Source organism: Acipenser ruthenus, chromosome 9 (genome assembly GCF_902713425.1).
Source record: "Acipenser ruthenus chromosome 9, fAciRut3.2 maternal haplotype, whole genome shotgun sequence".
Taxonomy (NCBI): Eukaryota; Metazoa; Chordata; class Actinopteri; order Acipenseriformes; family Acipenseridae; genus Acipenser; species Acipenser ruthenus.
The window spans coordinates 44929708-44957379 of NC_081197.1; the positions used below are offsets into that span (position 1 = coordinate 44929708).

Here is a 27672-nt window from a genome sequence, read left to right on the forward strand (position 1 = left end):
TCACGGGGCTACAGAGGTACTGTTGTCCTCTTATTTCTTCTTTGTTGCCATCTTTAAAAATGGATTCTTGTAAAGTTCTGAAACAAGCATTCATGGGTTATAGATGAGCGTTTGAAGGACTTGTGGTAAAATAATTGACTTGGTAATCAGTCTCCTTCACAGTTTAATCATTCTCTGTCCAGGTGGGGCACCACCACTATATAAAGACTTTAATCAGTCGACAGCAAGTCACAATCCATCACAAGACTCATTCAAAAACATGTCATAAAAACAATATTTGTTCTGCCGACATAATTAAGTCAGATTTCAAGAACATTGTGTCACACGCAGTTGTACCTGTAATTTAGATATCCAAAAATTGCATGAAATACCTTTTTCTATACCACAGGAAAAAACAGATGAAGACAGATTACCTAAAGCAGTGATACTCATTTTGCATGACTTCTACAGTTGGTGAAAAATCTAAGCAGCTTGATACAATACAGCATTCATGCAAATTCTAGTTACATTTTTTTTCAAGTCTAACGAATCATACCCAAACGTGCCTCAATACTGACTGTGGTGTGAGCGACAGCTGTTTTTGTTCATTGAACTGAGCAAGGCTTGGCAGTTCTACATCTGTTTTTCTTTTTTCCCCCTGCATGCATTACAGCACTGCCACTTAATCCATTAAATAAAGCATATGCTAAATTCTGTACTGATTAACACATGAATAGGAAAATGTAAACAACAATAAAATTGCACAGACCGACTGCTTCTTCAGATACATTCTTTTTCATAATACACGCATTATTTATACTTAACAATAAAATGCCTCAATGATGTCTTTAATTCTCCATAAATTATCTGAGTAACACCTCAACACACACACACACAAAAAAGAAGATTGAGATATGGTTTTGTGTTTCCTATTTCCAAGAACTACCTCACTAAAACCAACATTAAATTTCAGCACTTGGGCGTTAATGAAAATGTAACACTATGCAAAAGAAGAACTTGCACTAAAAAAAACATGCGTATCCATACAGACTGGGAATCCATAAAAGCATGCATGGGAAGAAGAACGTCTATTAATATTTACACCAGAATCATAATTCAGCTCTGACTGACAGTCAGTTCAATGTTTTATAGAGACAGCTAAACAACCATCTTTACAGTTTTCATATCCTTTATGTATCCCGTCTCCAGCACAGAACCAAGGCAGTAAATCTGTTTAATAGATTAAGCTTTTAAGCCTAGTGTGTAAACCGATATCTACTGTTTAAACTGTAAAGTATTTTTGCAATACAAAAACACTACTTGATTTAGAATTTATATACATATTTATATTTTACTTTTGTATTCATAAATTGTTTTTTATATTGGTTTGCAGAGTGGCCAATTACAATTTTTTTCAAAATAATATCAACATCCTGACTATGGAATGTCTTCCAATCAACAGCACGACTGTCACCATTACTTGCTTTCAGTGAAAGCGATTTAATCTGACAATACAAACAGAGAAGCAGAGCCCATATGAAAAGCAACAAATGCTGCAACAGTCACGCGACTCACTCAGAAGACGACAGTCACGCAACTCACTCAGAAGAAACCAAACGCAAGACTCGGGGTTTACGTCACATCATTGCCATCAACACTTTATACACTGGCAGATTCCACTACAAACACGTCAAGAACTATGCTTGGCAAACACAGCAACATACATTAGCCGCGTTTATCTTGCTTGACAGAAACTAAACAAACCCTTTGGGAATAGTGTGATAAAATTACATGAATTAGGACAGATGCACCAGGTTAAAACAAATAAGTAAATAAAAAAAAGACTACATATAATTAAGCAATACAAGGTTTGCCATAAACTAAGCTGGGGCAGCAGTGTGGAGTAGTGGTTAGGGCTCTGGACTCTTGACCGGAGGGTCGTGGGTTCAATCCCCGGTGGGGACACTGCTGCTGTACCCTTGAGCAAGGTACTTTACCTAGATTGCTCCAGTAAAAACCCAACTGTATAAATGGGTAATTGTATGTAAAAATAATGTGATATCTTGTAACCATTGTAAGTCGCCCTGGATAAGGGCGTCTGCTGAGAAATAAATAATAATAATAATAATAATAATAATAATAATAATAATAATTAATAATAAATAATAATAATGTATGCAAAATAAAATGGTCTGTGTCCATGTATCTAAAAGCCAGTCCAAGTTCAGAAAAGACGGCAGGTTAAATTATATTCTACATACATAAATCCTTGCGGATGAAAATGTTGCATTATTTAAGTTAAAAACCCAAAGTTGCAAACCAAACAGGGACTACAGTGGATAAGTAATTCATGTTCTCGCACCAGCAACTTGAGGATGGCTACTGTAAACTGGAGACGCAGAACCTCCAGTCTCACCCTTCAATGCAGCACACAATGCTCAATCCATCAGTGAAGTACAGCCATGTGCACATTACTTAAATTGAGCAAGAAAATGAACTGGTTGAAAACATTTCAATTTGTGTTCAAAACAGACTGCGCCTCTACTGATGAAGTGCAGCCCCTACAGTAGGTTCATGTTCAGCTCCAGAAATGTAGCAGTACAAATATTTGATTCTAAAATTCAACCAGCTAAAAATGTCACCATTATTATTTTTGTTTGTTTTACAGCAATGAGAAGCATTATCATCTTTTTTTTTTTTTAATCTGATAAATGCCAGCAAATATGAGCTAGAATAAATAAAACGGTGATTCATACACTTTATAACACACCATATGAAAAATGCATAATCTCACTGTCATGGTATTTCTTGGATTCCAGTTAGAAGGACATTATTCCAGAAAAGATAATGAATGTGCTATATAAGGAGGTTCTGTGCTATACTTTAATAGTGCGTTTTTGGATCGCCTTGTATAACTAATGTATTTCATCTATGCAGTTAACCTTGTTTTACACAGATATTAAAAAAACAAAAACTCAAAGCAACAACTTTCCATCAAGTGCACCACTGACGGTCACAATTTCAACGGTATAGAAGCATCAATAATGAAACAACAAACAAACACAGGCCAGTGACATTTGTTTTTAAAATAAAAAAAGAAGAAAAGGATTAAATTGTAACTAAAAAAAAAAGTACTTCTAGAACTTCATCAATTTGTTTCATACCACATCAGCTCAGCAGACCAGGCACTGACCCAGCCAGAGCTGATCGTCAGACAATTTTTAATTTCTGCGGTTGCGTGAGAAGAGGGCCAGGGGCCTGCTTAACTGATTAAATATGGTGCGACATACCCACAATTCAGTTCAAAGTTAGTTTTAAACCACACCAAAAGAGAACCAAAAAAAAAAAAAACTGTAGTTCAACATTTTTAATTAAGTATTTCAAGAAATGGATGACTGCGTGTTTCAAATAATAAACAATTAAAAGGGTACTTCCATTTCCAGACGTGAATACACAAAAATATAAAAACGTGCATCTGCAATGTCTGGAATTATTAAAACTGCAAGATCTACAACATTTAAACTCCTATATTCTCTGACCTTAACACATCTTCTAAATAATGACACAGTTGGGTTAGTAATCCCACTCCAACTGCAGGTGTGGGATTTAAAGAGGGAGGGTTGCTGTCCTCAGCATCAGTGCTGAAGTAACAAGCGGGACTAAAGTAATGTAACTAGCAATGCATTTCCTACAAAACTTGTAGGGTATGAGTGTTCGAGAGACTAGCCATATATCAAGATAGACTGAAAGGGATATCAAAAACATGCATTTGTAGTTAAATCAAGAACCACCAGATCTAACCTCTAGACATATAGCTAATGGTTATAACCACAGACAAACTACGTACAGTGCTCACCCTTTATAACGCTATAGTGGGGAGCAATTTAGGGGACATGCAACCCTTTCTTCAAAAGATTGTTCGGCAAGGTAGTATGTGTGTATTTTAAAGTAAATAAATACAAATAAAAAACTTAATATCTGATTTCTCTCAAGGTCAATGGTTTTCACAAGGAGGACTGGCAAACCCCAGTAGAATGGTATTCCTACCTTCTCTTTCCAGTAGGGGTCGCTGTAGAGGGGGACTGCAAATGCCTAGATGGGGAAAAAGTGGACCTACAGTAATAAATACCAGGAAATATATGTTGGTACCAGAAGCAGGTTACTGGCACATTATTTTAGATTGTCTAAATTGTGTACAATTGTAACAGATTCCTTTTAAACAAAGAAGGGGTTTTCAATTACCCCCATTACTATAGACAGCAAAATCAATGTTAGGAATTTGCTGTAAGAGATCAATCAAACTGAAAGTACAAAATGCAGGTCCTAACTTCAGGTGTTGCAGATGGAGTATTTCAGGTCCTAATTTCAGGTGTTGCAGATGGAGTATTTTGGAACAGGAACCATTTGAAAAAGATGAAACTAATTTCATATACATTAAGAATCATGTTTAAATTTAGTGCATACATCATGAATTGTAAGCAATTAAGAACTCAGACCTTCTTAAATACCATTAGCATACATTAGTTACAACCGTGAATATTGTTTGGTAAATGTCCTTGCAAAGTTTAATTGAATTCAGGCAAGCTGTTTCCAAGATACAACCTTAGCAGTCAAAGCAGGTGACACTACCAAGAAATAAATAATAATAATAATAATAATAATAATAATAATAATAATAATAATAATAAAGGAAGGACAAGTTGCCCAGTATTCATGTGGTCAATGGCAAGATGTCTTTTTTTTTTAATACTCTTGTCCACGATAACCATATAACCTCTAATGGCAGTTATACTCAGTTGGATTTCATACATTTTCCCCTGTAGTATTTATATTAATAAGCAAATATGAATACCAATTAATCACAAGACCTACTTCACCACTATATGAAGAGGTGTATTCTTAGGTCAGTACAGGTCTAAAACATTGGAGCTCAGTCATATATCTAATAACGGAGTACAAAATCATGCACTTACCCCTCCCTGCAGGCTGTCCTAACTAAAGTCACACAGACTTGGTAAAGCCTAGCATTCTTTTTGCTTTTTCCAATTGTTCTAATCTAAAGCATTACACTGCAATGCTTTCTGCTTGGTTATTTTAAGTCAAAGCTATGCATTTTTCTGCAGATTGCTGAATGTGTGCAACAACCCCTATTGACCCAATAAAAAAGCCCAGGTCACCCAGTGATGAACAAACCATATGCTAATCATAATACATCAGATCTATTATAAAATATTTTATAAAATGGCTTGGATAAATTGAACGCTGTGATTCAACTCTGGGTCAACATATTAAATAATTAAATAATTAAATAAATAAATAAAACAGCCACTCACAGTTAATGACTTAAGGCCACAGATATTCAGCACTTTTATATTTATTTTAGAGTTAAACATGAAGATTAATTAAATAGAACTGTAAAAAATGTAAATGATAATGACTGATATGACATTCTGCATGACTGCCTCACTGACCGTCTGGGACACCCTGGAGAAACTAGTGCTGAGAAGAGACGTAGGCAAAACATTCGGAGGAACAAAAAATAAAAAGTGCAGAGCGTGATTGTACTAGGGAAAGACTGGTTTCAAAACATCAGCTTTACTTACCAAAGTGTATAAAACATGTAAATAAGCAGTTATAGTTTTAGTTTTTCAAACATTGAGTATGCAAAATAAAAAATAAATAAATAAAAATAATGTTTTTCCTGCAAACTTTTAGCTTCTAAAAGAAAGTATCAAAACTATTGTGCACTGGTGGAAGGATACATTACATAACACTTACTTTATTACAAAATAAACAGCCATCTTATTAGCACAATAACCCGCTCCAAGGTGTGCAGTAAGATGGATCTTACTGCACTTCTGCACCCTGGCATGTGTAAAATGTCTTACCGCACCCACTGCTGTGGGTTATTGCTTGCTGCATGTGAATTGAAGGAAGGAGGGCAAAAGTGAATTTTTTTGCAATCCAAATTATAGTCCTGCATTCTAGAGGTGTGAATTTCAAATAAAAACATGTTTGGAGTACTGAAGCATGAGAAATTAATGGTAACCCAATGGCAGGCAGAGTGAAACATGTGGTTTCTCACTGTTTAAGCCAGTGGGGTAGCAAGGGTGAGTGACTCTGAACTCTCAATTTCTAAATGTGTGAATCCCCCCCCCACAAAGAAATGCCCGCCCCTTTTCTTGGTTGTACCTGCACATTGTACCAACTGCTTTACAAATGAACTGAATAGACAGCTGTAAGGGTGTGTATTGAGTAATACAGATGTATTAAATTATTGTATCTACTTCAAGTACACAAGCATTAGCTTACTCTAACCTGCTCCTACCTCGTACAAGAAATACACCCCAATACATAACCATATCCACCCATTTGCTAACCCAGATCATTTTGGAGACATACTTTTGACACCAATATTGAGTTTTTAGATGCTCTTTTAAAACGTCTTATTTAATGTAGCCAAACATAATATACTGCTTGATACCAAATTATCAAGACTGGATATCTACCAATATTTGATTGATTCATACATACAGCATAAATCCATTTATTATTTTTAACCAAAACAAGTTCAAATGAAAAAAAAAAAAAAAAACAATAAATCTAAAATGGGGGAAAAAAAACTTTAAAAAAATGTACCACAAATAAAGTTATTATACAATAATAATTTAACACCATCACAGATTTAGGTTTTGTTTGAGATTTATTCATTCTTACACACAATGCCATTTAAGAAACATATAATACTAAAGCTATGGAAAGCTGAATAGGTACACTATAAATCACTTATGAGAAATCAACCACCATTTAGGATCGGTCAACGCTCCAGCACATCAGATCCTGTGTACCGATGTAAACTTGTGCCTAGAATTCAAGGCATAATGAAGCAATACAACTCAAAGAGGGCTTTACTGTCGGGTAAGGCCCACCTCGTGCAGTTAAACATTTAAAGTGTTTCTGTTTTTGTTGCTAATGAATAAAAAGGTTTTCCTCAGTATTCCATGAGTAATGTGGTTTGTGCAGAATGTCATAATGTGGTCTGGTAGCCTTCAGGCTTCAGTATCCTAGCAGTGGACAATGTTGTGTCATGGGTACTTCCAATAGCCTAAATAATAAGTCAACACTAATAAAATCTACCTCTTAAACATAAAACATATAAAAAGAATAAAAGTACTGGTACACACTTTTTTTAAAAATATGATTTCTGTGCAAACACATTTGTGTTCAGTAACTTGTTCACACTGTGTTCATAAAGTTCATTCAAAACTGACAGTAAATCAGTCAGCATCCACTTGTTTGATTTCTACAACTTGTCATTCAAACTGTAGACTAGTGTTGCTATTGCTGGTGTGGTTATTGTATTGCTGCTGACAGCAAGCACTATTTTTCTTTTTCTTTAACTTTATACTAAATTTAAATAGATAGATTGATTGATTGATTGAATGTCATAGGACTGCAATGAACAGTCTACACTGACAGAACATTGAGGGTGTGTACTAGAACGGAGAATTTCATCAAGCAAAAAAAGGTAACATACATAAATGAATACTGTGTTCACGTATTTTCCAGTGGATTGATATGGAACATGTATTAAACATAGTTTAAAAACAATAACATTTGAGGTCCTTTACCAGAGATTAAGGATTGCATATTGACCAATCTGGTAAAAGAAAATCTCTGATCCATTCTAAATAAAAAAACAACACTGTGTAATGCGAGTTCTAAATACAAGAAGTTTATAGAAAGAAACACAAGAAGAAATGCAATAAAAGTTTGTGCGTCTTCACTTTGCGGTCCTCTAGCCTACACAGCAGGAGATGACATCTCATACTACAAGTGAAACCCTATGCAGGACATACGTCAGAGTTCTAGAGTCCTGCTTTTATTTACCACAGCCATTGGCTCTAAAAGACAGAACACCCTGCGCCTCAATGCCAAACTGAATAGCTCACATACCAAAGCACGAAAGATGCACCAAGATGATACAATTGATCTATCAAAAGCTTTGATATGAATACAACCGAGGTGTATTGTTATGTGGAGTTACCTACAAAAATGTTTGTTCTCTAGCCAAATGTCTCAAACCTTGACCTCATCACATAAAGCATTGTATTTATTGAAATTCACCACTTAAAATTACATTACAAGTAGCTAATTAGGTATTTGACTACTAAGCACCTTCAAATAAAATTCTGTTTTTTGCGTTTTAAATAAAAATATAAAACTTACCACTGAAATGCATTATAATGGAAGTACACCATACCGAGGCCATATAAAAAGGCAGAATTCTGAAATAAAAGAAAGAGAGATTAAATGATGCCGTAGCACTTAATAGAACACTTCCATTAATCATTTCCAAAGCAGTAAAACAAACACAGGAGGAAATCAGAGGTTACTATACAAACTTCAATTAAAAGTTTGCATGTCCTTACAACAAACGTTCTTTTAAAGCAAGACTTTGTACATTAAAAACATTTATTATAAAAACCCAAGTCTAAAATGAGTTTGATATGAAGTCTCTTTAAATCTTATTAAAATATAAAAATTGGCTAAATTCTACTGGTGCAAAATCGGCAATTTTAATGTCTTAATCGATCACATGTATTTGACATGTGATCGATTAGAACATTTTAATTAAAAAAAATTATATAAATAAACTGAAAACAATATGCGTGTCCGCACCATATGCTCCTTTAAAGTTTAATAAAAAAACTATTTTATTTTATTATTTTTTTAAACAGAAGTCATTTTTAAATCTGAAATATGCTTTTGTTTGTCAAAAGCATTTACCATCAAAATCCAATAAATTACCCAACATTGCTTTCCCTTCCTCCCTTTCCTTCACCCCAAAAATTACCAATCATGTCAGATTCTTCCATTTAATCTAATTGCATATCTTTAATTAAAAAAAAAAAAACTATTTGCTACGGATGTGACTTGTTCAATAAGTAAACAGAGGCTGGAAGGATAGTATCCTAGCAATATGCCAACGTTGGCTACCTACTGAACCAGCACTAATATAATCAATATTTTAATGCAAACTGGCAACAGGAGACTTCAAACTGAGCTCTAAGTTGATGCATCAATTCACCAACATGTAATCGAAGCTCAGGAAATTTAAGGACGCATCAATTAAATAGCTGCATCTTTAAAAAATGTCCTTTATAACATTGACAATGTTTAAATCCCACTTGGTGCAAAGTTTGAACTGGAGCAAAAAACAGGATGAGTATTAAGAGAGTCTTGTAAGAACAATTGCCTTGAATTAATAACTATTTTGATATAAAAGGTATATCTGGACTATTGTGTTGGAATGGATACAGTTTCCAGGCACAATGAATACTCATGCTGTAATGGAGTGTATCTTGAAATGCTACCTCATGATGATGTTCTAGGTTTTTCCTTTCTGTATCATTATATGATAAACTGCTAGTATATTTTAAATCCACCTTGTTGTGGTTGAGGGTGTTTTGTGTGTTCATTGCAATTCCTCAATCTTATACACATGATTAAATAAAAATTATTATGAGGAGTTTTTAATTAACGTGAATGAATATTCAGATTATTTAATGAATAACAAACAGATTGTCTATTTAGTCGGTGATTTAGTAATGATCATAGAGCATTAATTCAGGTTAATTAACGCACTGAAATTTAAACTATTCGATTAGTCTAATTAATTAATTGTTTAAATTGATTATTAAAAACTAATGTGAGCCCCACAGTCTTGATCCCACTACCCAACTATATATGGCTTAAGTAGCTGTCCATGCTCAACCCTAGTTTGCATACTTCAAAACTAAATACTGGTCTAACCTCAAAAAAGTAATTTGTTATAAAATACAAGAGGATTAGAATGAATAGTAATCAGACACATCTTAAAGTTGTTCTGAAATAAAAGCACTTTCAGACATCACCATTGATTTTCCAGTACACTGGTACAAAATGCAACAAAAGGGTTAATGTTTATAACACAAGGTACTAGTAAACACACTAGGACTACACACAGCACACTGTATACACTACTGAACACAGTAGATGTTTAAAGGTAGTAGCAAACCAACCTATTATAAAATGTATTATGGAAAAGAATCCCATCAAATATGAAACAGGCCAACACATCCCTTTTGATATTGCATAGCAGTTTTTGCCAGAAGTAGCCAATTGTGATACTGCTGTCAAATTCAGCAGATGGCAGCTGAATTCCAGAGACATCTGCAACAAGTACAGTTATCTATACTCAAACAATTGTGTTAGATTAAAAGTAACTGTTGTGTATTATAAATAGAAAGATGTGTAGTTCTCAATATATCCAGCAATAGAGTGCTGCACCTTTACTAGCCCACTCCCACAGAGAGAAACAGCAGCTCCCTGCTCAGGGCAATGGAATAGCCAATATATTAAGCTACTCTGTCGCCTCGTCCTGCATGGCTGGTGGAGCCTTATGGGTTTTCAAGGACGGTGATGCGCGGCTTTGTCTGGTCGCAGAGTCCTTCCCTTCTGTGTTGGCGTTCCCAATATCCAACACACTTTAACACAGATCCCTGCTACAAGACTGCGAAGCAGGAAAACACACCATCCACCAGAGTGAGGGGGGTGGCAGATACATAAATGTAGTATAACTGGCTGAAAAAGATAGAGAGGCAGAGAAGATAATGCTCACATGGGATGACCTGATGTATCGAATTCAGTACTGTAGCACGTGCGCTGGGAGGGAGTTAACTTAATGTGCGGGTAAATGACTGCAATCTCACTTTCTTTTAACCGCAACTTTTTTTCATAGAATAATGTAAATGAAATAACTTTTACTATTAACACGTTTCTCAGTTGTGATTGAGAAACACGAATGGTTTAACAGGTATCAACCGAGTAGGGGTGTAACGATTCATCAAATATTGATGCATCTCCATATTTTATAAAACGATCCGACACACGATCCATGGATTATGTATCGCGATACAGCAATAAACAAGCTAAAGGATGTTTTAATTTGTACTCCTCCACATGTACTGAGCAGCAAATCAAAAGAAAAGGATTAGTTTCATTATCCAATGGTTGTATGTAAATTGTAAGTGGGTGCATCCCAAGTGGGTGTATCCCATTATGCAATGTGCAGCACAGTGGCTTTCGGAATTCAAGTGAGAGCAATGGCGGTGAGCGACTCAAAGCTCGGTGAAAGTGAAACTCTGAACCTGAAATTGATGATCTAAGGCGCAGAAGGGCTGTCAATGTGGACATATTGCAGGTTTCCTGTCATTAAACAACAACTTGAAGAAAACCTGACAAACAAAATACCGCTATGCAAAACAAACATAAAATACACTGGAAATACAACAAACATGTCAATGCATTTACGCCATCATCATGCAGGCGTCAATTTGGGGATGTGTATAAAAAACTGAACACGGTCAAGTGTAACAAGCCTTCGTCTTCAAGGAATCACAGGTATGAAGTATAATAGCAGGACAATATCCAAAGCTCAGCTTTTCCAAAGTTACAAAAAAAAGTACAAACATTTAATTTATAAATCAGTGAAAACTCATTTTTATTTCACACCCCAAGGTATACAAAAATTGTTCCTTAAAACAATATAGTTTCAAAACAGGAGTTGTAGAAGATTGGACAATACAGATATTTAAAACTTTAAAAACATTTTATTATTGTTTTTTTTACTGATTTTTAAAACTAGTGTTTTGGGTTATTAATGAGTATGTTATCTTGTTTTTAACTCGTGTGAGTAGAGTAGCCCAATCATTTGAAAGTGTAAGCCTGTTGATAAAATGTATTCACTAATTTCTATTCAGGATTAAATATTTTAATAATTAACAATCCTTCAGGAGAAAGAAACTTACAATAAACAAATACATCTAAAAAAAAATACCTATAGAATGCCATAAGTTGCTGAATGAAAAAAAGAATACTACTACAAGTATGGGTAACTATTTCCAGAGCCTAATGAATGAGACAGGAAAGGAGGTGGAACATGTCAGTGGTGCAAGAGAATTGCATAGCTGATTCCCAGTCGCTTGAAGAACAGCCAGTCCTCAAGACTGATCTGAGAAGACACAGTGGGTCCCCAGGACCAGGGTTGAAAACCACTGATTTAGAGAATTATTTGGCACATACTGCTTAATATATTTCTTTCTTGGGTGTGTGAAGAAACACTTTTCTAAGTTGGGTCAGATAAACCAAACACATCTGGTGAGTAACTGTATTAACTTAAGTAAATTAACATTTATTACCTGAAGAAGTTACACACTATTGTTATGCTTATGTGTTTATAATAATGTGGATCTGCATCGGCCACGTGAAACTCACCTGTTTACAGATTAAAAGTCGAGAATGTGTTTTTAATTGAAAGTGCTTTGGAGATTATACACACAGCACAACCTAATTGTGTGATTTAAGTTTAACCGGTTTTTAATTGAAATGTGTCAGTTTAGTGAGACCTTAAAATAATTATTCAGAACCGCTGTACTCGTTTTCAGAAACGCTGGGCAAGTAGTGTAATGCGGCGCACCCTAGCAAGTGACAGCGAAACACCACAAGGCACTTTGTCTGCAGGCTGCTTTAGTACAACGGAATAGTAACACTATTTTAACCATTAAACATACTCTAAATAACACAAAGGGGTTGTGATGGGAGACTGCCCCGTCTTTATGAACGTGGTTGGGACTGGCAGGGAGGGGGTTAAATTCCTCCCTGCCAGGAAATCATGTGAGAATGTGGCTGGAGCCCTAATTGAATAATCAGCAATTATTGATTAATCGGGCTCCAGCCACAGGGGATAAATGCCAGAGGAGAGGCCCTGGCTAGGGAGAGAGTTCTAGAAGGAGTAGAGTGTTTTTGTGTGTGCTGTATTGTTAGTTTTTTTGCAAACCAGTGAAGGCAACGCCCACCCTGGAAGCCTTATTTGTAAGTTTTGTTTTGTGTTTATTATTTTGTGTTTTGAAACCTTTTTGTCTGGCCCTTGTGCTGATTTATTTTGTATTTGTTTATTAAAAAGCTTTATTTTGAACGTTTAAACTGTCTGAGTCTCAAACCTCTGTCATCCTTGTCACACGGGTACATTCACATTATTGTGTAAATAAGGTAACTGTCTTCCCGATAGCAAGGTGAAGCCTGTGTCCAAAACACTGGAGTATATACATCGGTACATCGAACATAATTCAAATTAACCTCATTACTGGAGCAATCTAGGTAAAGTACCTTGCTCAAATGTACAGCAGCAGTGTCCCCCACCTGGGATTGAACCCATGACCCTCCGGTCAAGAGTCCAGAGCCCTAACCACTACTCCACACTGCTCCCATATTCATTCAATTCACAAATTAAATAATTTCCACCTGCAGGAAGGTGCAGAATTTTACTTAAATAGAAACCTATGGTCAAAAGCACACCCTGCATCCGACTGGGGCGTAGTTTCTGGTCAACCTGCATAAAGAATGCTTTATTGAACCAATTCTCATGGACACCTATAAGAGCCGTGTTGTAGCGAGGGGGAACGAGATGAGATCTGTTTCCAAACGTGGGTTTTGAGGAGTGGAAACACAGGAGTATGCTGTATCAAGCAACTGGCTGAAACACATTTGAACAGCACAAACATTAAAGCCACTTCCTGTTTATGTGTAAAAGTAATTGCAAAGACGATTCAGGTTGGACACTTCATAATAAATCTTGACAAACATTGGCACACACACACACCACTCCAGATAAGGTTGTGTCTGAGTAATGTACTCTCCAATTTAAGAATAACTGTTGTATTAATTACAGCCTTACATTACCAATATTACTCTGATACACAAAACTGTTTAGCATCAAGTCAAATCAGGCAATGGTGACAGAATCAAATCCCATGTACGGAAGTTACATAAACTGCAGGTTAAAATGTTATGTTTCAAAATAGGAGAAATTTAACCGCAGTCTAGAACAGTGAGCACTAAACACAACCGCCAACAGTTTCACTTTGTGCTGGAAATACTATCATTCGCTCGTATACAAAAACCACAGCAGTGTTCTTGACCACAAGAAAAGGAAGGTGGATGATAAGAAACAACATATTAAATAAACTTTACAAGGGTGACTTTTTAAAACACCTAGTCCAAGCTTTGCTCACAAAACTCTGAAAATGGGAAACTAGTTAAAATAAATAGCAGTAAGTAATAAATAAATAAATAAACTAGTAAAAATAAATAGCAGTAAGTAATAAATAAAAGAAACCCTTCTCATACTGAAGAAATGAAATACTGTAGATTCTCGCAAATCTGAACCAGTGAGGACCGGGGCCTAATGAGTAATACTGATACTAAACCCTCTGAATAAGAACGCAATCTCCACAGCAGCTCAAATCCCAAGACCAAGCAAATTGTCATTTAAAACCCAGCTCTACAGCAGATGCCAGTGAGCTGACTTGGTGCCAGTAGGGCCGCTGCAATGTCTGGTTATTCTCTCTAACCTATTTATCCTTTAGTGGCTTGTCCACACAAAGACCTTGTGGCTGTAATATGTCAGTGGTGTTTGGTGGGATCAAAACACATCACATGTGGTGGTTCGTTGCCAATACAGATGGGCTTCTCTGTGCTCAAAACACATTGAAAATTGGTCACATAAGGCACAGTGATGTGTTCAATGTAACAAAGCATGTTCTCATTGTTACTCCAATGAGTTGGTGTATACCATACATCAAAGTCTGTGGAAAAGTGCAAGGTGGGTTGCAGCCAAGAGCACAACAACCTAGTAATGTGGCATCCATTCCAGCAATTTAAATACTTTTGGTTCCTTCCTGAGCCATGGTCTACTTTCCACTTGGTACCAGCGGTAATGCTGTTTGATCCCAGTTTAAAATGAGTTCTTCCAGTATGCCATCCTCTAACTGTGCTGACAGCTCTATTAAGGAACTCATGCCTCACAGTGGCAACATTTGCTGGTGGCATTTTACAACTAGTGCTGACTTTTCTTTTGGCAAAGTCCATGCAGGTCAGCCGTGATAACAGTATGTGCGCCTCCATTCTCAGATAGCAGCAACAGTAACAGCAGTAAAACAACTCTTCCTGATTCCTGTAAGGCTTTTAAGTAGAACTTTACTTTATCACCTAGTTCCCCCAAGTAGAAGGAGGAGAGGTATGTGCGTTTTTATCGCAGGGAGATTGAAGCTGAACAATCTGTGCTGTTTTTCATTTCAGTAGCCTGGGATTCCACTTTGCTCTTGCAAAATGTTTTAAAATCGGCGACCTGTTGGGCACCACATTGTCAAACTGCCACTGTAATCGTGTGCTCACTTGTATATTTACCGATTTCAAGACGCTGCTCGGCTGTGTAATTGACATTCCTTTGAGGGTCAGCACTAGGTTCTATTCTACTTACAACTTGCGAGTCTCAAACAGTTGAGTCATTAACTTCTTCGTATCATTTCTTACTGTTCAGAAAGGCCTGGGAGAGTCTGGTATGGCAGATAATCCATCTAACCACTTAAAGTACTTTAAAATGTTTCTCTCTCTAATTTACAATAAAAAGGTAGACTAAAGTTAACGTTCTCTTTTACTCACGCTACACAGCCAGAGGGCAGGTTCGTTCTGAAGATCACTGTGTGCAACCCTTTGATTGGTGGAAGTATTATTGGCGATCCAATTAAAAAAAAAAAAAAGCCAATACAACCTAAATAAATTACCCACTATGGGGTATATTTCTACCACCTTTTTCTAGATGAAAAAAACAAACAAACTAAATTGTGCAATGACATTTCTAATGCTTTATTTAGTGCAGTTTGTGATAGTCGTTATTTTAGTACTCTTATGGGGACAAACACAGCACAAAGAGCCAGGTGGCAAACTGCTATTAGTCAAGTGTGGACCTAGCAGAAGAGAAGACATTACAAACTTGAAAAACACTGTAAACAAAAAGTAATCTGTTATGTCTCCAGTACATAATGTTCTAATTAAAGATAAATAACCTAGAAATGACGTTGGTATGGAGAGAAAACAATTACAAAGTGAACCAATAACTGGGATGAAATACTAAATGAACAGCAAGATGCATGTAATAAAACAAAACAGTCAGCTTTCATTCTCAGACAGTTACCCACCCATTCTTACAGAATGGCAGATTGACCTTGGGTCACTGTTCCAGAATCAGATTATATAACGCACACACACACACGTCTTAGGCGCAGGCAATATACATGGACATTTACAAAGCAGACATTAAAAAAATAAAAATTAAATACGTTCAATAATAAATGACAGGTCTGAAAACTCTTTTCTATATTGCAACCATCAATGATTCAGCACAACAAACAAGTCTTCACGCAAGAGAAATGCAGCTGAACCTGCATGGAGATTGAATTACCCGCCAAATCCCAAAAGGGGCATGGCCAGTTCAGCTCGGAGATGCACGGACAAACACACACAACCTTCTACATGGAAGAGTGGTGCCAGCAGGAGCTGCTTCTGCATATTCAATGGTTTTGTCAGGATTAACAGAAGACCAGCTCTCATTGCTGATTCGCCATCAAAATAAACACCCACGAAAACTAGGTCTAACAAATGTTTAGGAAAAGACAAAGTGCCAAATACCACCCTGACCGATTGTAAATCTCACAGATAAAGCAAAGTGCCCTTGAAGAAAATTCTCACTGCATAGTACCAAAAACAGATAGACAAGAAGAATATTGTCAGGACACATTCCACTTCAGCCATTTAAAATGGCTCTATAACACAACAGGGGAAATATTTTCAATTCTGCAACCAAATAATTAACAAAAATAATGTTTTTACTGAAACAAACGGTAACATGTAATCATAAGAGCTGTATGTGTCACTGAGCATTGGAGCTGCAGCATGCCATTCCCCATGTTACAACTGTACACAATTAGAGGTGCCGTCACCAATTCCAGACACAACACTTGCAAAATATTTAAAATATAAACATGCTGAGTTCATTGCAGTCATCAGCTGCATAGATTAATCACTCAACAGAATGTGGCAACAAACAAGTGAGTACAGACATTAATTGTTTTAGTATCACTTTAGTGTCTTAACAAGTTGTTGTACTTTAAGCAGTTGAATATGGTAGCAACTAACTTACTCCTGAAGTGGCACCCAGCAATTGAATTTGGCGACCAATTTTCAGCCATTGGGTTCCTATGGCATAAACTTTGTCTGGAGCCCTGATTTGTAATTTTGTTTTAAAAAAAATATATAAAAAAAAAACAAAAAAAAAACAGAAAACAAAAGCAAAAACAGGCCGAGAATCTTATTTGACCAAAAGTGCTTTACCAGTGTCACTGCAAACACTTGCACAAGCAAATGAGAAAAATATGTGATTTTTACATTTCATGCTTAGTGTATCATGATACGTACCGTATCGTGAGCCTCATAAGACATTGCCAGCTTTTATCAACTGCAGCCCGTTTAAGTGAGTTACACTTTTACAGACAGGCTACTAGATGTAGGTCAGCCAAGAGAACTGCCACTGTGCGATGGAGCTGCTATTTTTTTTCTCAACAAAATCAATATTATTAACATGATGACTAAAATGTCAAGCAGTCAGTGCGCTGACAAAGGCTCCCCCGCCTACAGGTAGAATGCTAAAATGAATCACCTATGTATGACAGCAGATACTTTGTAGGCAAGTAAAATATCAAAAGTAAGCAGTTCATCTGGCAGACTGCAGTTTATATAGTACTTCTGCAGATGCAACCTTACATCCAATCAGCTGTTTTGCTTGTTAGCTTAAAAAAAAAAAAAAAAAATACTCCAGCATTTTAACTGGACGTGAGGATGAACAAGTGAAATCACTTATCAATTTATCGGAATCAATGCATCACAACAGATATATTTACATGACATGATGGCTACAGAGTTAATCTTTACATTGATTTCTCTGGTGTAAATTGAAACAAAAAAAGGTGTGCACTACTTAGAGTAACAAGTATGACAGCAACATAAATCCCCTTCCACAGCTGTAAAGAAAAAAAGCAAACCACAAGATCTACATCCAACTTATGTACAGAGAACAAGGATTTTAAGAAAAAAAAAGTACATTACATACGTTATCAACGCATCAGAAGAGTTATATAGAAATAATCTTGCAAATAGTCTGTATCTCAATTGGTCTATGAGAATATGGCCAGATGGGTTACTTACTGGATGATACTAACTAATACTCAAACTTGACCAAGATGAAATCCTCAAATAGAGCCCTGGTCTCCAGTGTCCAAGAAATTTCATTACTACAATATTGTTGCTTTATTCCTCAGGTATTCCTCAATTGCTGACCAGTGTACATCAGTGCCCAATTATTTTATCCCCTGATTTTAGAATGTCCAAATACACCCCCTCACCACAACAATTTCCCATAACAGCTCAGGAGAAGCCAATCACTTCTTTACGCCCTATAGTTCGACAGCAAAGGTTGGCAAGCTACCGACCCGTGCACGTGTCTGCTTGAGCGCACTTTGTCGCTGTAACACAAGGAGAAACAATCCCAGATGGTTTTGTCTCCCTAACCCGTAGGAGCACGAGAGGTGATGCATGTAATCCCCAGTGAAGACCGGCAACCAGCACGTGAACCAGCACTCCCCTGACTGTATGACTCGCCCTGTACATCACAAGACCTTTACCAGATGCGCCCCTCAGGAAAATGCTGATTTTTAATAGGATTTAATAGTGATGACAGAATCTCTGGTCCTTGAAGAGTTAATTTACTGCAACAGCAATACAAGTGATGAATGGACACCACCTTCAATTTTAATGCTCAATGAGCTAGACATCATCGTAGCACCTAGGGGACACTTTCACTTCAGGAAGTATGCCCTGTGTCTGCCTGCAGCACTGAATCGGAAAGATGATGGAAGTGTGGAAGTGCAGTGTGGAAGAGGACATGTCTGCTCTCTACTGCCTTATACCTTGTTTATTACAAAACAGAATTGTGCAATTACAGTTTTAAATCAAAACCATGTTCCAAGAAGGGGGAAATAAAAACAAAAGTCCAAAAAGGAACAGAAACAACACATTACAAAGTAGACAGGCAATGGTTATAAATTGTGTTTACAAAACTGTTATAATTGCCTATTAACAGTATTATATTTAAACATGCATTGTAGTTTTTTGTATTAAAGCTCTTATTTCTAAAACATTCTATCAAATTTAAAAATGTGAAGAAAAAATCCATTCTGCATTTTAAAATGGGTGTTGGCTAAGTGACTATATAAAATGAAGCATTGTGATAACTGCTTAAAATCAGGTGTCTACCCATTTACACAGCAGACTCGGCAAATGCTTGAGTTCACAGAATGCTGCCTCTCAACACAGGCAGGAGATGTACACGCCAGTTCTTTGTTTCCATGATGTAAAACTTGAGAAAACCCAGATCTGTCAGGTCCCACCTTCATCCTGCAGAATGCAGTGCCACCAGGCACACGTGCAACCAAGAAACACAAGGGTATGGAACTACAGACAGAACTGTAATGCATTGTAGTCTGTCCCTAATTTTAACAACATGTATGTAGAAGGTTGAAGATTCATATGTGTTTGTCCAGCAAAGCTTGTCACAGTTAACAGTAAAACACATCTAAAACTGCAGAGACAAAGATGCCTGAATGCTCCTACAATTAGACCGCTGTACTTCACTCAAATGGTGACTGCACAGACTTTCACCAGACAATCTAATTACACAAACAAAAGATTACGGTTTACAAAATGTTAAAATAACATTTGCTACACAATGTTTTTTTTCTGCTAAAAAGGTCAAATTAAAGAAATGAAAAAGTAAAATAGCACCAACCTTCCAGTAGTCAGACTGTAAACTGTAGTACCTCTGGTATGCAGATAATGCTGAAATAGGAAGACAGACAAGATCAGTACAAGGGAAATTCAATCAGTCATTACACAAGTTCACATATTTTACTTTTCAAAAGAAAACCATCTAGTCGTTGTGGGAAATGCATACATTATTCTTGAATACAGCTGTGTAGCAAATTCAACTCTAAGTGTATTGTGTGAACACCAGAAACGTCAAAAGAAAAGCATGACAGTCATGATAGGTCAGATGTCAATGTCAAGGTCAACCATACATTTAACATCCAGTGTAGAACTCAAATGTGAAGACACTTTAACGCTACAGTTTAGTATACTACTAATAAACGTTTAATAAAGTATTAAATCCATAAAACTAAAATTAAACTGCCGACAAGTCTGTATCACTTATTCCTAATATATTTTACAATTTGTATACGATTGTAAATTAAACCCATTCTGTTCAAATGTTTATTTATTCATGTCATTTCGATTATAGTATGTGTGTATAAACGCGTAGCTTTGGTTGCGTATTTGTGCTTTGTTATGTAGGCGATATAAACCCGTTTCAGATGTACAGTTTTGTATGTACATGATATACCTGTATATACACAAATTTATTTTCAAATATTTGTTTATTTCATTTACCATTTTTTGAGGTTGCACTTTATGTAATATGTCTGTATATAAACACATTTCTGTTCAAATGTCCGTTTATTTACAATTTTCCGATTGTGTAGATGCTTTATAGGAGGTTCCTGAATAAAAATACAACATTCAATTGTGTGTCCTTTCATTATAATATTTGTTGTTTTTAATACACCGGTCAAATTGACTGCTCATGGTTGTTCTAGGTATGTGTATAAACACGGTCGTTTCAGTGTTAATCCACAGCTCCACATGCAATACTGCTGTCTTTTTTTTTTTTTTTTTTTACCCTTTGATAATGTTGATGAATCAATGCATCGGCTTTTTTAGAAAACAATATAAATCGATGGTGAAAAATTAGGCATCGCCCCAGCCTTACACCTGACCAGACAACTTCAGTGTTTAAAATAACTTGTTTGTTTAGAAAAGGAGACCGTATAGGAAAAAGGTAGGCAAAGTTCAATGAGGCATTGTTCTTACAAAAATGATATACAAACCAACCTCCGATACGACCGCAAAGAATATTTAAAATAAGTAGTAATCCCATTTTTGTAAATCCAATGCAGTTTTATTGTTAATGTACGTCAAAAATTGACATACATTAACAAAATGCCCTGAAAACTTAACAAAGAAAACAATTTAAAATGAAGCAATAAGCTCAATAATTAACACTAGAACCGCCATGCGGGTCAATTTGGCCCATTTTGCATTTAAAATGTTAATTACTCTTCCGTTGTAAATCGTATGTGTATGTCAGTTTTTGACTATTGCTAAATATATGAATTAAAATATCCAGGACGGCGTTTGATAGCCAGAATCGCAAAAATTATAAAGTTATAAACAGTTCTACCTAGAACCGTCACGTGGGTCAATGTGTCCCATGCATTACAAATCATCAGTCTTTTTATATATATTTTTTTTTTTGTAAATGCAGCAAACAAGACACACCCCTCCTCCTAGCACATGTGTTTTTTTATTTTTTTATTTCAAGCTTTTCTTTGTTTGTAGACTGATTACGAGACAGCGATTGCTATGATTGTGGATTTGTCAAGCTGCAAACTCAGTGAAAGCCTAGTTGCTTATTTTTCAATGTACCTTGAATTTTCATAACGAAGCAGTTTAAAAATGTATGGGTCACAGTGACCCACATGGCGGTTCTAGGTAGTTTGAAAATCTGGCTGTTCCAGTGTTAAGCTAAAAAGGAAGTGAAAAGGTTACCTTTTTTTTTGTCAACTCCAATAAACCTATGTTATCTTTCCCCAGTCAAATCATAGTGCCTAAATAAGCACGGTAATTTACCATAATAAAAAACAGTAATGAAAATGAATGTAGAACATAGAAAAGCGCAACCAGATACAGTCAACGAAAGACAACACATTGTTCAAATTCTCTGTCATATTATATATTTAAGGTAAGGCAAGTAAAGGTGCTATGTTATGCTGCAGCCAATGGGGGGTGGGTGGTGGATTCCAAAATTTTAGAGGGGAATGGCAAAAGAAAAGGCACTTTTGCATATAAAAAACTATATCTATCTATATATATATATATACACACAGACGTGCTCAAATTTGTTGGTACCCTTACAGCTCATTGAAATAATGCTTCATTCCTCCTGAAAAGTGATGAAATTAAAAGCTATTTTATCATGTATACTTGCATGCCTTTGGTATGTCATAGAATAAAGCAAAGAAGCTGTGAAAGATGAATTATTGCTTATTCTACAAAGATATTCTAAAATGGCCTGGACACATTTGTTGGTACCCCTTAGAAAAGATAATAAATAATTGGATTATAGTGATATTTCAAACTAATTAGTTTCTTTAATTAGTATCACACATGTCTCCAATCTTGTAATCAGTCATTCAGCCTATTTAAATGGAGAAAAGTAGTCACTGTGCTGTTTGGTATCATTGCGTGCACCACACTGAACATGGACCAGAGAAAGCAAAGGAGAGAGTTGTCTGAGGAGATCAGAAAGAAAATAATAGACAAGCATGGTAAAGGTAAAGTCTACAAGACCATCTCCAAGCAGCTTGATGTTCCTGTGACAACAGTTGCAAATATTATTAAGAAGTTTAAGGTCCATGGAACTGTAGCCAACCTCCCTGGGCGCGGCCGCAAGAGGAAAATCGACCCCAGATTGAACAGAAGGATAGTGCGAATGGTAGAAAAAGAACCAAGGATAACTGCCAAAGAGATACAAGCTGAACTCCAAGGTGAAGGTACGTCAGTTTCTGATCGCACCATCCGTCGCTTTTTGAGCGAAAGTGGGCTCCATGGAAGACCCAGGAGGACTCCACTTTTGAAAGAAAAACATAAAAAAGCCAGACTGGAATTTGCTAAAATGCATATTGACAAGCCACAATCCTTCTGGGAGAATGTCCTTTGGACAGATGAGTCAAAACTGGAGCTTTTTGGCAAGTCACATCAGCTCTATGTTCACAGACGAAAAAATGAAGCTTTCAAAGAAAACAACACCATACCTACAGTGAAACATGGAGGAGGCTCGGTTATGTTTTGGGGCTGCTTTGCTGCGCCTGGCACAGGGTGCCTTGAATCTGTGCAGGGCACAATGAAATCTCAAGACTATCAAGGCATTCTGGAGCGAAACGTACTGCCCAGTGGCAGAAAGCTCTGTCTCAGTCGCAGGTCATGGGTCCTCCAACAGGATAATGACCCAAAACACACAGCTAAAAGCACCCAAGAATGGATAAGAACAAAACATTGGACTATTCTAAAGTGGCCTTCTATGAGTCCTGATCTGAATCCTATCGAACATCTATGGAAAGAGCTGAAACTTGCAGTCTGGAGAAGGCACCCATCAAACCTGAGACAGCTGGAGCAGTTTGCTCAGGAAGAGTGGGCCAAACTACCTGTTAACAGGTGCAGAAGTCTCATTGAGAGCTACAGAAAACGTTTGATTGCAGTGATTGCCTCTAAAGGTTGTGCAACAAAATATTAGGTTAGCGGTACCACCAAATGTTCCTGTCAGGACACTGCACTCTGATTGGTTATCATATTATTGTTAATAAAACAATGAATAATTCTCTCCCAACACCGACATCCTAAACCTAAGGTCAGTATCCTATACTGCAGCCATTACACATCTAAAGTAGTTCATGTTTGGCAGTGAATAAGCGTTTGTTACTTTATATCAAAAAAAAAAAAAAGTGACCGGAAGTGCTGACTTCCTCAGTTGTCCTGGCAGGAACATTTCGTGGTACCTTTGTAGGCACTGCTACCGCATACACACACTGAATACATCTTTGGAAAGCCCGAGTCTGTACTTTTAAACAACCAGTTAGGTGGCTTTAACGGTGCCCGAGTAATATGTGCGTAACCATCGGTGCCTTGGGGCTGAGTTTTAAGAGTTAAAGCAAAAGTCACCGCCTGCAAAACACCTTAATATCATCTTATTTTCCCCAAAACTGTTTACTTACTGCAGTGTACTGAGTTTCTATAATCCTTAAAGATATCGGCTGAGAATCACGTACAAGGAAATAAAGTATTGCGGTACTTAAAATATCCAGCACTGCTTTTATTTATTTATTTTAGCCAGAACTACTCAGAATGCGGCTCATAGTGCTTTCGTCACCGACACCCACTTCCTTAGAGATCGTTGTAGCGTTTCAGGCATTCTAAATTGGGTGAAAAATACAGTAGCTTGGTGTTTTAAAATATATCTGCGGGATTTTACCGCACTAAAAGTTGAAGATATGCGGGAGCAACATGTAAAATGCACGATTCCAGGAATCCTGCGCTGAAATTCAAGCCCTGTAATACTCGCACACAAAAAGAGTGAATAAAAAAGCGGCCTTAGGCCAAGAAAAAACTCCCCAATCTCTGTTTAACAACATTGTACAAGCTTCAGACTCCAATCCTTCCTGTAACAAAGGCTGATTGCAGACTTTTACACACCTGTTTTCTAGGTGGATCAGCTTAATAAACTAATTGACCACCTGGCTATCCACTCTGCTCAGTGAGTTTATCAAGGGCAGCAGTGTGGAGTAGTGGTTAGGGCTCTGGACTCTTGACCGGAGGGTCGTGGGTTCAATCCCCAGTGGGGGACACTGCTGTTGTACCCTTGAGCAAGGTACTTTACCTAGATTGCTCCAGTAAAAACCCAACTGTATAAATGGGTAATTGTATGTAAAAATAATGCGATATCTGTATAATGTGAAATAATGTATAATGTGATACCTTGTAACAATTGTAAGTCGCCCTGGATAAGGGCGTCTGCTAAGAAATAAATAATAATAATAATAATAATAATAATAATAATAATCATCAAGTTGCAGTATCCAGAAATCCCCAGCAGAAATGGGCACAGAAAAACACAACAGAATACAAAATATACAATGATTACAGTACACTGGTTGGGGTGGCTTAAATACAGGGTTCACAGTGACATATGAACGAACAGACAGTGCTCCAACATAACTGCAGATTATGATGCTCAATAACGTGAACAACGCTTATCCAGACAAATGCAGCCTTTCACATAGTGAGCTAGGGTTTGCAGAATATTTTCTTATTGCGCCATTCTGTGCGGTGTGTGCAGATAGTAAAAGGAGATGTATATCCTTCTTTCTAACTCCACTGGAGTGGAGATATATAAAAAAAAAAAAAAAAAGTGTCAACATTTGTAATGGATCAAACAGTGGGTCTCTTACCTTTTGGATAATCCTCCAGTAAGAGGTTGAAGTGACCTAGCTGGCAAAACAACTCTGGCTCAACTTTTCCTTCAGCTTTCAAGATTAAAGAATCATAGCAGCGAACAGCCTACAGGAGAGAAAAGAAATAAAACGTCACCGATTAATTCCATTTTTATGTTAACCTAAAAATGAAACAAAAAGATTGCACATGCAATTCTAAAGAAACAATTTGTTTTTTGAACATATTACATAGAGCACTACTGAAGGACAAACAATGAGTCATAAGTCAAGAGTTTTGTTAAACTGCAAGTGTTAAAACCCCTCCCCTGCAGCACCCTGGACAGCATCCTGCAGGAAGGAGTTCTCCTTTGACTAACCCATAGGTCACACAGACATTGCAATTAGTTTTTCTTTTGTTCATTATGCAGATGTGGCAGCACTTTGGATTGTGCAGGTCAGATTCCAGAGATGTCAAGTTTTTTTTGTTCCGTTTGGCCACGCTGCCTTCATAGGAGGTTAAATGCATCTTTGAATAGAAGCTGAACTGCAGAACAGAACACTCCATTAACCATAATAACTTCCTACAGCATGAGTTTTCCTAACTAAAAAAAAAAAAATTTCATGGTCAGTAAAAGCACAATACTTAACGCCTACAAAAAGACATGGAAATTAAACCAGGAATGTTGGGAACAAAACAAAATTCTAAAGCAAGAAAATTAAAGCACTTGCTGGCATAAACCTGCTTAAATTTGCATTCACCAGATACTTGAGTGAGAAGGGATTGTCAAGCATCTTTTGAATTTCATCTTGTCAGAAAAACATGCTAGACAAAAAGTACCATGGTATGCTATAGGACTGTTAAAAATGTCACAAAATCAAACAAGGTCAATAAATTAGGCTAAAGTATAGCAACAACTTTTGTTTCATAAAACTAACAAAATCACTATAAATTCAGCTCAACTATTCTGTACCATTTCTTCAAAAGTGCAGTTCAATGTAAAAGCTTGTAGGCACAGGCACTGGACTACAATTTGAATAGTGTAGAGGATGGGAGATAACATTTATTGTGTTCATTTTCTTGAGTTTTCTTGCAATTTTCATGCATATATACAAGGATGATTGTGAATTTTGTCCGATTTATTCCACAGTACTAATTAGCAAATACCAATTCCGATGAAGAGGAGGATGTTTTTACTACTACCACCTAGGATTTTTGTGAACTTCAATACAAGATTTTTCACATCACAATACAGCCTGAACAGAAAATTACACTCTGGATCTAGAATGTTTTTTTTTTTTGTTTTTTTTTTAGACAATTAGAATAAAAAAAAAGTTGTATTAATGTCAACAGTATAGAATATAATTTCAAATAGAATAATGGCTGGTTCAGTGTGTATTACCAGGGAATAATACAAGAGGTTCTGGAGACAGTGGAACCTCGAGAACGAGGCTATTATTTTTTGTAATCTATGGATCAGAATCTGAAAAATATGCATCTTCCGTTTCATTGCAGCCCTATACAGGGTTCACACACTTTTTCAACATAAAAATTCCATACTTTTTCCAGACTTATGTTTTAGTTAGATTCTACTAGTTTTTTGATAGTTATCCACATAGGCGGGCAGCCGCAGAGCATTATAGCTTTTTGATCCAGAGCAGAAGTTGCTCCTGGTTTTCTAAAAGTATTTGTCAGAATCTGGAGGTGCATATCTAGCGAGACAATGCAGGTATGCAAAAAAGTAGTAAGATACAATCTAAGAAATGTCCAAAATTTGAGAACTATGTTGCATTATTTATAAAGAGTATATAAAAAATTGTATACTGCAAGTATACTTGTGCCAAAATAGGATAGTATAAATGGTACCAATAGTATACTAAAACCAATTTTACTAAAAGTTACTAGTTTTGTATTCAAATGCTATACATTTCTTTGTCTCCTTTTGCGAGAGCATTTTATTTCATATAAAGGAGATAGCTATATGTTTCTTTTTACCAGTTTTAATGTATTGCTCTCCTTTTAATGTTTCCTTCAAGTCCATCAAGCAGAGATGAGTTTTTCATAAGTATCATGATACGAATTGCATCATGGTTTGTGTATCGCGATACATATCATATCATGACCTTGGTGTATCGTTACACCCATACTGTTGATTATTTTATTTTTATGTGCTTTGTTTTTCTGATTCAGTCTTTATTAAATCTTACTGACTGCTTACACACAGATAAAAAGTACACCCACACAAAAAAAAAAAAATCACAAACACGCACGTACAAATATGCATAAACACATACTGTGATTATCTATATATTTTAAATTGGCACGGTACTAAAGAGGATTAATAACAAAGGTTCTTTATTTTAGAATACAATCAATTCTAGTGGTACAAATCGATGCATTGCTGTTTTATTTTTCAAAATAAAAGAACAAACATTGGTTATTTTTAACAGAATATCCAATGACTAAACACCGTTGTGCATAACAGTTAAACAAACTACTGGTGTGTTCATAAAAATAAGGCCTTAAGGCTACACAATTGTTGCAATGGGTAACACCACACTGCAACAAAAAATGCAGGATTTAAGCACATCTGGGATGTGC

The 27672-nt window shown here is 36.4% G+C and overlaps 1 protein-coding gene across 5 annotated transcripts in view; it reads right to left on the reverse strand.

Moving 5' to 3' along the window:
* Positions 1–27672, reverse strand: part of LOC117405424 (lysine-specific demethylase 6A-like) — a 99183-nt gene that overhangs the window by 37583 nt on the left and 33928 nt on the right. For 2 of the 5 annotated variants that reach the window (XM_059030059.1, XM_059030056.1), the window contains exons 3-6: positions 25092–25200; positions 19760–19809; positions 8209–8267; positions 4027–4092 (exon numbers count right to left, since the gene is read on the reverse strand). In XM_059030059.1, the coding sequence (XP_058886042.1) occupies positions 4027–4092; positions 8209–8267; positions 19760–19809; positions 25092–25200 (284 nt within the window). The remainder of the gene's footprint in view (positions 1–4026; positions 4093–8208; positions 8268–19759; positions 19810–25091; positions 25201–27672) is intronic. The other 3 variants (XM_059030060.1, XM_059030058.1, XM_059030057.1) reach the window with 2 other exon arrangements.